General features: G+C 31.5%; 1 protein-coding gene across 1 annotated transcript in view; it reads left to right on the top strand.

Moving 5' to 3' along the window:
* LOC145243974 (structural maintenance of chromosomes protein 1A-like) overlaps window positions 1-12,427 on the top strand; it is an 83,521-nt gene that overhangs the window by 14,048 nt on the left and 57,046 nt on the right. Inside the window, exons 2-6 of the mRNA XM_080107109.1 lie at window positions 4,294-4,370; window positions 4,834-4,980; window positions 5,840-5,988; window positions 9,642-9,810; window positions 9,990-10,202. Coding sequence (XP_079963235.1) covers window positions 4,294-4,370; window positions 4,834-4,980; window positions 5,840-5,988; window positions 9,642-9,810; window positions 9,990-10,202 — 755 coding nt within the window. The remainder of the gene's footprint in view (window positions 1-4,293; window positions 4,371-4,833; window positions 4,981-5,839; window positions 5,989-9,641; window positions 9,811-9,989; window positions 10,203-12,427) is intronic.

The raw sequence follows: 12,427 nt of genomic DNA, 5'->3' as shown, positions 1-12,427 counted from the left end.
GCTTTCTTGACCTATAAGTAAAAGGTCGCTGTACAATGGATTATGGTTTGAAAATTACCCCACCTCCTTTCATGGTTCCTCTGTAGGATTAAAGATGTTTTTTTATTTGCCTTTTTCTAACTAATATAATCTTCAATTTCAAGTTTCAATTTAGTAAACTGAAGAAAGATCTTGATTTCAAATGGTAGTTGATTTATCTAAAATTTTACCATTATTTTCATTTTATTTTATTTTTCAAGAACATTACATTAGTTTAAATTTTGCACAAGCAATTTTATTTTGTTTGGTAGGGTTTCAATGCAGTATTAATCTGTAATCAAATGGAAACATTGATAATAATAATGAAATTGTGTACCGTGCTCAGGTGAACTAAAACTCCTCAAATGTGCATGTCTAGTACATTGAATAATGTAACAATTGTCAAGGAAATGTATCGGTCATGATATGGAGGTGAAGTTTGGGCAAATCATGAAAAGAATGAGGATTTTAATGAATGCTGTGTCTCAGCAGATGTACGCAGTTCCATGCATCAGCAATTCTGAGCATTGTTGTTTTCTAACTTTATAGGCATATCCATGCGTGTTAAACACCTGGAGATCAAAAGCGGTTGTTATTGTTGACAAATCTTGAAAAAATGTAGTTCATATTTACTAAGTCAGTTGCTAGATTTGACTAATATTCTAAAGCTAATTTCTAAGTCTTTTCGTTTTGTTAGAAAGTAATTTTTAGCTTGAATTAAATTTTACAGGTGAAGGTCAAGTATTTTGCTTTTTTATAAAACCAAAGAAACATTAATAAATATGGATGTAGACTATGAGTTGATGGGCATGAATGTAGACTATATGTTTACATAATATTGTTTGAAACTCCCTCCACAGATATGAATGAAGTAGCAACTGGTATTCTATGAATTGTTTGTTTTAGCATTAAATAATCCCTAAAGGGTTGATATGCCATAAGCCACACTAAATAAAATATGTGAATATCTAACACGATATAAATACTTTTTTATAATAAACATGGTTATTTTTAACTTTTGTATGTGACTGTAATATATTAGTGGTCTGGCAAGGCCACAGAGGAGACAACCAAGCAAAAAAAAAAACCTAAGCAAAATTCATTCCAAAGCAGCAAAACTAAAGCTAGCCAGGACACTATATATACAAATGTAGGCAAATTTGGGCATATTTCATTGGTTTGAAAATTTTTTTTTTTTTACCAATTGTCATAAAATTTGAACCATATAATATTATCTTCAAAACCCTGCAAATTTTCATGTAGTTTCGTCCTATAGAACCAAAGATAGGAGCACTTCAATTTCCCCCAAACCCCTGGCCTTGATGGGGGGAGACTGCTTGATTCCAAATATTTCTCATATGTTATATCGCCTTTCTTTGGTTTTCATACATAAAGTAAATTTCAGTGTATAAGGATTATTTGATACTGGAGCTATTCATAATCGTACCCTATTTCCAAAAGAGGAGAGATATAACATGAGAAATATTTGGAATCAAGTTTGCTGTTATTTCAGATCATTTGAAACCAAGTTTTTAATAAATCTATTTAAACTAAGTAAAATGTAAATTTTTAATGTAAGGAACAAAACATATTTAAAGAAAATACATTTAAATAAATATTTGTTTATTTATATTTTTTTTTTTTAATAAAAATATCAATCCACAGTGCCTCATTTTGGGGAGCTTGTTTGTCCCAAAATTGAATACACTTGATTGGAATAACTGGTTTTTCCTTATTTAAAAAATAAAATGCCGGCCATTAAAAAGTTTGGTAGAAATAGTTTTATTAAAGTTTTGGGTCAATATGTAATAAAGTACCAATTAAAGTCTTGCCTTTTAAAAGTTGATTTATAGGATTATTCAGCTCTGTTTTGAATGAATACCACGTTTAAAATTGTTGCCTACAAATAATTTTGATGATATTAAAGTCTTTATCATCCAATGTATTCCATATTATTTTCGCTGGTCACCATGTGTGTTTTGTGTGAATGCATTCAATTTAAACTAAACTTTTTAATGGCTGGTATTTATTTTTAAATAAGGAAAAACCCTCTATTCCAATCCATAGTGTCTTATTTTGGGAGGAACAAGCGCTCCAAATTGAGGCACTCGAGATATTTTTGTTAAAAAAAAAAAAGAAATCCATTTATTTAAATTATTTTGTTTAAACGTTTTGCTCCTTAAATTGAAAACTTTTGGTTTAAATAAATTTAAAAAGTTTTGTAAATGTGTGTGTGTATGTAAAACGCACTCTGTATAAAACCTAAATCTTGGTTGTGAAAATTCGAACATTATTTTATATTTGTTTGCAGAAGCCATGTGCGTATGCAAAGATCAAGATCAAAATCTGCTCTTTTGTTTTTCTTGGTCAATTGAGATCCTTATTCTTTTCTTGATCCCTATTTCAATATGAATTTTACATAAATTTAGAGTCTCTCTCAACTTCATCATGCATACGCAAACTAATTGCTTCTTCCAATAGGGTATTTCTGAACCATTAGAAAAAATAATTTGAATAGACACTGTGAATGAACAAAAGAACTTTGTACCATTTTGGATCTAGATGTATTTTACAGTATCTTCATGAATGTCTAAAAGAGAAAAAAAAGGTATCATCTTGACCACATGATTATTTTCTCCATATTGAGGCATATGTAAAAAATAAATTTACAAAATTTGATAAAATCACATAAGTCTGCATTCCTGAACAAATCTGATGCCATTTTTAGCTTCCTCAGGTTCAAAAATGTACCCATATGAATTTTTAGGGTCACATCATGTTCTAATTTAAGAAATGTTGACCAGGTAACATCTTGTGCAATTTATACAAAATGGAAAATGTTTAAATCAATAACTACTTTGAGTTATATGCTCAATTTTTCAGAATTTCTTGGTTTTTATGTGTATCTGTGGTGCAAATTACAACAAAATCTGAAGATGTACGTTTCAAACTCTGGATGATTGACATGGAATAATGAATTGCTGATAATGCAAATACAATATTACAATAGTGAATAAATGCTGTTTAATGATGTATATTTAGTTGAAAAATGACTGACAATAAAAGAAATATGAATGTAAAAAAATATTAATAATTGATGAAAAGTAAATAGACTTATCATATAATGAAGTGATTATTAAATTAAATAGTCTGTTTCTGGTATACAAGTGTTTTTTGTTTTTTTTTTAATTCTGAAAGAACTCTTATGTAGACTTTTTAATTTTTATTAACACAGTAAACCAATAATCCGTAAACATCAAAAGGGCTGTCAAGCAAGGAAATATGCTTTCAACAATCCTGTTCTGTGTTGCACTGTTATGTTACGGGGGAGAGGAGGTTCTTTCGGTCTGTTGTGCTTATGTCTTATTATTAATGTTACTATTAATATTATTATTAATACATGTCCCTTATTACGTGTGTATCAATGCATGTCTGTATGTGGTTGTGTCACCTCTAGTGTGTATGTGTATATATTGTGTGATAAAGTCATTGTACCTTTTTTTTTTTTTATCTTCTATTATTAATTCTTCCTGTCACTGGTCAATGCTGTAAAAGGGCATCTGACTGATGCAGACATAATGCAAATTTTATGGCATGACTTCTTTATTCGTCTAAGAGTGAACGGAATGGAGGGGGGGCATCACATTGTTGACAAGCTTTCTTTTTTACATCAACAACTTAACTTTTTGAACTCTTTTTGCACTAATCAACCTGCATAGCTAAATCAAATGCCGGTGTAACCCAGGATAGATTATATATCGGCACTAGCTGCTCTTATGCTTAAGACAGAAGTGACTTGCCAAAGCGATTTTTCTATTGGTGGACAAATCCTCTCCAACCTTTGCTATGCTGATGGCATCGCTCTTGTTATGCACACATAAACTCCAATTTTTTGTTTATGTATTAGCAAAAAACGCAAAGGAGACAGGATTAGAAATAAACTTGGAGAAAACAGAAGCTACAGCTAAATCACAGTTTAACCTAAACATGACTATTCATAGTAAACCCATCTAACATGTCACTCTATTTATTTAGGGCATAAACTGACTTTCTCCAGTGATCCCGAGATGACATTGAAACGCAGAATCTGGCTGGGTTGGGTAGCTTTCCAAAAACATAGCACTATTCTAAATTCTAAAAGGGTGCTGATAACTGTTTATTTATGTCCTCCTAGTAGTTTTATAGGGCCTTAATCATATCACATGGACTAAACAACAATCAATTGCATTGGTAAATGTTATTGTTAACACTTTTTTTCTCATCTCTTAAATTCAGGAAAATCCAATTTGATGGATGCCATCAGTTTTGTGTTGGGAGAAAAAACAAGTAATCTTCGAGTGAAAAAACTCAGCGTAAGTAAAAAAAAAAAAAAAAATAAAATAATTGTTTTAATCCTCTTTACAAAAACAGCAAGAAAAAAGAAACTTTTTTTTCTTGAATCTGTTAATTCATTAAAAAAAAAATAATTAAATTATAATCACCACAAAAATGTAATTGTAGACCTAATAGGTCTCCATAGTAAAAAAATATATTGTAAATGACATTTTTCTAAACATTCATCCACAAATATAAAATTAAATTGTCTGTTTTTGTTATACAGAATTTCATTTAGAACCTGTTAGAACAGTTTATCTTAAAATAATGCTTGTTTTGACTGAAATCTTTATTGTGCATGTTAACAACATCAGCTTATTTTATTTTATCTTTCTATGCAGATAGATTTGTCCATTAATTCAAAATAGGAAATAACATTGTTATTGATATGAAAAAAAAATAGTATTTTTGATTGTATGTTTTTTTTTTTTTTTTTTCTAGGATTTAATCCATGGTGCTCCTATTGGTAAACCTGCATCCAATCGAGCAATTGTCTCTGCAGTTTATATTGACAGTGAAAGTAACAAAGAGACCAAATTTACTAGAATTATTCATGGCTCTTCATCAGATCATAAAGTGAATGGCAAGGTATGTCAAGTTTATTTCCACTTTGTTGAAAATAATTGCATCATTGATTTTTCATTAAAAAGCTAGTGTATTAAAACAGACATCTCCCAAATGTTGGAAAAAATATCCTATTCCAAAAATCATGTAAATTGATCAAGTAGTTTTTATTTTTATAAATAAAATCATTTTTAAACGAATTTGAATTTTTCCAATGTTTCTAAGTTAAGAATGGCTTTCTAAAATATTGTAAGCTTGAATTATTTGGAGTTATTTCCCTTTCTTTCAAGATAGTGTTGTGATGTTGTCACTGTTTTGCTACAAAATTGGAGTTTATTATTAAAAATTAAAACTACTTTATTGATTTAATAGCGGGAATTCTGGACCCCCTCCAACCTATACTTATTTAAATTAAAAAGAAATGTCACCTATTTTAAGCAACATGTAACATAGTGCATATGAGCACGTGGGAAAATATCAGCAGCAGCAAAGGATAGCTGGCTTGTGAGGAGATTAGCAGTAACAGCCGAAAAAAGTGCATATGCAAATTAGGAATTGTGTATGAGGAGAAAAAATTCACCACGTGGTTGGAGAAGCAAAGAGTGTGTCAAAGAAAATAGACGTATAAAGTTGAGGACGAGAATGTTTTATAAAGACAATTTTACTAAGGCTTGCACAGAGAGCATACAAAGAAAGGGTCAGGCTGAAGGTGGAAAGGGATAGTGCTAAGTAGCACAATCTAGAAAGCAGAAAATTGTAAGTCCTAGCAAAAGCTAATTGTCAAGTCATCTTTGAACATCCAACAGTCATTTAGACTGTGGGACAGGTGATGATAATTTTATTTGTAATTTAAATTCTAAAAAAAATTTTTTTTTTTTAACAGGGAGTTTCCTCTTCCCAATATGCCCTAGAATTGGAAAAAATTGGTGTTTTGGTGAAATCAAAGAACTTTTTGGTGTTTCAAGGAACTGTAGAAAGTATCGCCATGAAAAATGCGAAGGAACGTACAGCGATGTTTGAAGAAATCAGCAGGTATGATGATGACTTTTGTCTTTCATTCTCAGACATGTTTAGTTATTTTACAAAAGTAATAAATATGAGACATTTAAAAAAAATTTAATCTTCTGATTTTTGTTCATTTTAAATATAAAGTAATGCTATGCATTTATCAAGCAACGTAAATTCACCTTTTTTTGCTCTCAATATGTTTCAAAGATTACATTTCAAAATAATTTCTAATATTTTTTAGATTTGCATAATGGTAAAATATTGATAAGTCTACATTTAAATTCCCTGTAGGGACTTATCAGGATATATGAAGCTCAACAATTGAAGGTGGAGCATAATATAAAATGAAATTTAAGACAAAATAAAATAAATATAGGAATATATGAATTTATTTGCCAGTTTAATAAGGATTAATATATTTTGAACTTTGAGGCAATATTCCAATTCTAAATTTGAGGATTTCTACAACAGGAATATCAGGACTTCAGCTCTTCCGACACATTAACATGTCTGCATTTTTATCTATATCCAGCTGACCCAATTTTTCTACTTGAAGAATATGATTTGCTTCACTACTTGAAGAATATGCATATGTTACTATTGACTTGTTATATAATCTTATGTAACCACCTGGAAATTTAAAGTTTTTATGTTTCTTTTTTTTATATAGAAAAACGTGTAAATTTGAAACTTTTTTTTTACAAAAACAAACCAAAACGTAACCAAACTTGGGGGTGGGAAGTTTTTTTTTTTTTTTTTTTAGAAAAACGTGAAAAGTGAAACATTTGTTCTTCTTGGGGGGGGGGGTTATGTTCATCACACGACGACAAAGTGGACACAGGTGGTAACGGATGTGCAAGTCATCAACTGGGTAGCTTTTGGCGATTTAAGCTAATATGGAGACAAACGGAGCATTACCAAATTTTTGCTTCCACATAAACTCTAGGTGATATGTGTCCAAAAGCTCCTGGTTGGTCTTGCATTCAACTTTGTTGCATTATTTCGCTTCCTTCCACATTCACTCCACATAATTCGTCGTAGCCTTTGTTTTGAGATCTACAAAATGAAGGCTGTGGTGGTTCACCGTCAAATGGCAATACCCTTCTCCCCCCAACTTTGTTGTATGCCTTCCAACAGTCTGATACGACCGTTGTCCCTGGCAGAATATACTGTTTTATTAAGAGAAGGAGGGTTTCTGCATTCCGGTTTGGTACACTCACCAAGAAACCCTCCTTTTCGGCGGGGTCGTATCCATTGAAGACCCAGACTGGTGTGATTAGTCAGCCTACGTTATGTTTTCGGCGATTGAATACTGCCTCGTCTATTTCCACCGTATGGCCTGGGCCCCCTATCTGCCGGGGATTTTTGAGAAAATATTCTCCACAGATGTCTCTCAGGAAATTTTTTCAATCAGCGATGGTGTGTGATGACCTTAAACCGCATTTGCGTTGGAGATATTTTTTTTTGGCTCGCTGGTAGGCCCACAGGTAAATGATTTTGATAATTGTTGCTATTGTAAGCCTGGACTTGGCGAAAAATGTGCCAGTCCTTAGTGAATTATACATTCGGCAATTGCTAGCCTGACACCTCCAGGCATAGCCATCGCTGATTTTTGCTCTTCTCATAAACTGACAGCTGTGTCCGCATGACGAACACGTTTTCGACCTTGCCAGTAAGTTTTTTTGTTGGTAAAAATCCAGTACTCCAGCTGAGGTTTTGAGTTGGTCATATAAAGATGTGAAATTCATATTTTGTTACGCTTTTTTTTCTTCCTGCCCTGAATTTAATAACTTGTGTGTCTTTTCCGTTAATATAGGAACTGGTGTGTGTTTTCTTTTTACTTTTTCTTTTTTCTTTTCTTCCTCTTCTAAATTGTCGTCTGCTGCTTTGAATTTGCAACGCGCGCCGTGTTGAAAAACATTGCGCCTCATTTTCAGTTGCTTGGCTTTATGTTATGGCGACGCTCGGCTTACTCCGGCTGTTGACATCAGTGTTCCGGTGACAGCCGAGCAGTGGCTGAGTTACGTCCGGATCACTCTCTGCACTAGTACCCATATTATTATATTTTTTTTCTCATATTTCTGTTTTGACATTTTTCTCCATTTTCTATATTTCTTTACCCTTAAAAAAACTCACTATGCATTCTTTTATTAGAATTTAACCCCATTTTAATTAGTCCTATCGCTCCCCTCTAGTCTCAACAACCCCCTAGTTATATTACTGCCATACGATCTCTTTACTTTTTTGTTTTTTCCTTCATCCTTTGTTTTTTCCTTCATCCTTTGTTTTCTATTTAATTTATCTTCTCTCTATTACATTTTACATTTCCATCCTAATGTATGGTAAGTTAGATGTCATATTTCCCTATATTTGTAACCTAGGTCCCTTCTCTTCTGACAACAAAACATTAGGCTTTGAAATGCCTAGATATAAAGATAAAGGTATCCCTCTTTGTAAATGATGCTTTTCCTTATTAACCTGGCAAATAAATTCATATATACCTATATTTATTTTATCTTGAATTGAATTTTATAACATTAAAACAATCTATACAAATTAACTTGTATGCTCAGACACATATCATCAGGATTACCAATGTTCTGGTGCATATCATCAGCACTTTCAAAATAATAAAATATACAAAAGTACCCGTCGTTTACTGGGTTAAAAAAACAGCCTACAGAAAATGGACTCTGATTTATGAAAGTATGATAGGTTATGAAAAGGAATGGTTGTGAAGAGATAGCTTCGAATTTGGGGGTATCAAAACCAAAGCAAAATATCATGAAAGTAAAAATAAAATATATAAACCCCATAATTTATTATACCATCCCTGTTCACACTGAAACACTTATCACAATATTCTGTGGATCTATATTAAAAAACCTTGTTAAACTTTGTGACATATTTCCATTCTATAGAGGTCAGGTGCGAATGAACACCCCATAATTTTATTATACCATATTTCTTCAAACTGAAACATAATTATCAAAGTATACTTACACAGATAGATATGAAAAGTCTTTATTAAAGTTTGTGCCTATTTCCATTCTATAGAGGCCAGGCGCGAACGTAGACCCCCACAATTTTATTATACCATCCTATTTAAGTTAAAACATACTTATCAAAGTATTCTTATGTACATCTATATCAAAAACACTTGTAAACGTTTTTTTTTTTTTTTTTTTTTTTTTTTAATTTTTAAATTTTTTATTTCCGTACTTTGTGGACCAGGTGCAACGCAGACCCCACAATTATAATGAACCACCGTTCCGCCAGATCAAACATACCCATTCCTGTGTCTCGATACATCTTCTATTATTATATGTAATCAGTTTTTTAAAATAGTTAACCATATAGGAGCCTATTCGTGACCAGACACACACATACAGATATTCAGCTTTATATTATAGATATAAATATTATAGTTGATTTTGTGTGGTGGTGCATGATTGGCATAATTGAAACGATTTTGGAGTATGAAACCTGTTCTACCAAGTTAAAATCCTATCAAATCTATCATGGTTATGTAAGCACTAATACTGTTAAGAAAGGTATGGACCTACAATTTCCACTAGTTATAGATAAAAATATCAACTTGTCTAATTTTGTTGTTGAATGTGTTTAAACTTCAATGCTATGTTACTTTTTGTTTATTTTCTCGATTATTGCTACAGATCGGGTGAAATGAAAGAAGAATACGATAAAGCCAAAGCTGAAATGTTGAAGGCTGAGGAAGACACTCAGTTTAATTACCATAAAAAGAAAGGCATCGCTGCTGAAAAGAAAGAAGCAAAGTTAGAAAAAGAAGAGGCTGAACGATACCAGAAACTGAAAGAACAATTGGTGAGTAGATTTAACAATTGTTGAGTAGATTTATGATTTCTCACTGAAATTGTGTGTTGTGTCGTATGCTGGCTGCTTTTTGTGTTTTTTGCAAAAAGTAACATAGCATTGAACCTAATCAGTTTATGTCTTGTGGATGTTGATGTTTTTATATCTTGCAAATGTGAAATTTTTTGTAGGCTGAGAAAGTCATGAAGCTGCAGCTGTTCAAATTATATCATAATGAAAAAGAAATTAAAGAACATAATGAAGAAATAAGCATGAAGAATGCAGGACTGGATCGTGAAATGAAGAAACGAGACAAGATTGAAGAGGAGATAAAAGACAAAAAGAAAGAACAAGGAAAGTTAAGCCGAGATCTTACAAAGATTGAGCAACACATCAAAGAAGCGGTGAGTATTTAAAAAAAAACAATTTTTTTTTTTTTTTTTTTGTGAACCAGGTGCCAAGATGAAATTGACAAAACTTGAAAGAAAATGAAATATATTCATTGTAGCATATTTTAAGATACTATTATTTTCAGATTATTTGGACTACCGTTCTCATCTTGAGTGTAATTCTTGTTTCTGCTGATGTAACCTACTTTCTATGGGTGTATTTTGTCTAGCTTGAGAATCTGTCGACACGGACTCATGGCATAACAAATGAAGTACTTAATGAAAATTCAGTTCTGAGTGACACTCTTCTAGAGGTTGAAGGTTTAATCTTCGGTGCAGGCAATAATAAGAATACAATTGTGAATTGCTTAAAACTTCTACCTATTCATGACTGATGAAACAAGAGCATGCTACCTCTGTGGATTAAATAAAGGGTTTCCTTCAAAATTTTGTACAGATTCCTAAGTTTGACAAACATTCTCGTGTGAATAACACTCAAGATAAGAACAGTAGTCCAAATAATAAAAATTATCAATCTTCATCTAAAAAATTCAAAAAACATTTTTTTACCCAATTTGAAATGGTGTGTGCATATATATATATATATATATATATATATATATATATATATATATTTTAAATATAATGGGCGGAACTCTCTCAAGAGCTCTTTCAGCTATCATCTCATCAGGAGAAAATCGATAGCGTAAAAATAATAATACTATGTTGAAAGTAAAGAGTTCTATGGGGAACTATTGAATGTGCCAAAATAGTTCCCTATAGAACTCTTTATTTTCGACATAGTATTATTTTTACGCTATCGATTTTCTCCTGATGAGATGATAGCTGAAAGAGCTTTTGAGAGACTTCCGCCCATTATATTTAAAACTGTATTTAAATTCTGTACCTCTAAACATTTATATATATATATATATATATATATATATGTACATACACACTGCATATCAAATTATTAACAAGTTTACATTTTTTAAAATTTTCTTTTAAATATTTAAGGAACGAGTGAATAAAAATCCGTGAAACTTTGAGAAAGTGCTGACGATACTATTCAGCTACTCCAGTCCGAAAATAAAAGTATTTAAAGCAGTATTAGCGAAACTATGGCAAAAGATAGGAATATCTGTTGATTTCAGTGTGTCAAGTTATTAATGAGGTTGAGAAAAAAACACAATATACCCATAACTTATTTATTTAAATAATATTCAAACATTAGAACACAATAACTACATAGCAATTTCTACGTTGACATAATTAGTAGAGCATATTGGATCTTTTTTATGAATGACTTGTGAAAGACGTTGGTCCACAGAATTAGTCAAATTTGTGATTTCATCAACAGTTATTCCTCGTGATACCTCTTGGAGAGCATCCCACAACTCCTCTTTGCTCTTAAATTGGCATCCACTTGCATAGAGGCGTCGCTTCATGATACTCCAAAGGTTCTCAATTGGGTTCAAATCTGGTGAATTTGCAGGCCACTCCATCCTCCGTCGCCCAGAGAACCCCAGTTGTTGCAAATACTCTTTGCTTTTGTTTGCTGCATGCGAGGGAGCATTATCTTTGATAAAAATAATGGTTCTTCTGAATGTCAACCTTTGTTTCTTCAGCCATGGTTTAAAGTGCTCCTTCAGAAAAGCTATATAAGCATTTGATGCCATTTTTACGCCCTCTGGGACTCTCCATGGGCCAACTAAAGTACCTCCGATAATAAAAAAAAAAAGAAAAAAAATTCTGGCCTTAAATGACTTTTTAGAGGTTGATAGGCTGTTAAACACAACACCACCAACTAATCTATTTATTTCTTAGACCAAACATATTCATGTTTTAAACTTTTATTACACAAAATAAACTTTGAATGTTCTGAAAATTATTTTTAATGAATTTTAAAGCAAAAACGAAGTGAAAAGATATCCGTCGATACTTCTAGTATAAAAAATAATTTTGTAGGTTAACAAGCTTTGTTACATTTTTTTATTTTTTTTTTTTATTTTTTTTTTTTTTATTTTTTTTTTTTTTTAGAAGTTTTGTATAGACATCCTGAAAAAAAATTATAATTTAAAATGGAGGATCAATTTTGCATATGAATTTAATGTAAAATGATCCATTTCCATATTTTAGGGCAGTTAACCAATTTGCTATGGAAGAAAACTTTTTTTTTTTTTTTTTTTAAGATGGGCTTGACACAGAATTATGGTGGGGGAGTGGGTCTGGATTTCACT

This window comes from Euprymna scolopes, chromosome 22 (assembly GCF_053919585.1).
Source record: "Euprymna scolopes isolate OS-2025 chromosome 22, ASM5391958v1, whole genome shotgun sequence".
In the NCBI taxonomy this organism is placed as follows: Eukaryota; Metazoa; Mollusca; class Cephalopoda; order Sepiida; family Sepiolidae; genus Euprymna; species Euprymna scolopes.
Note: the sequence above shows the minus strand (reverse complement) of the source record. Positions and strands in the feature narration are given on the sequence as shown.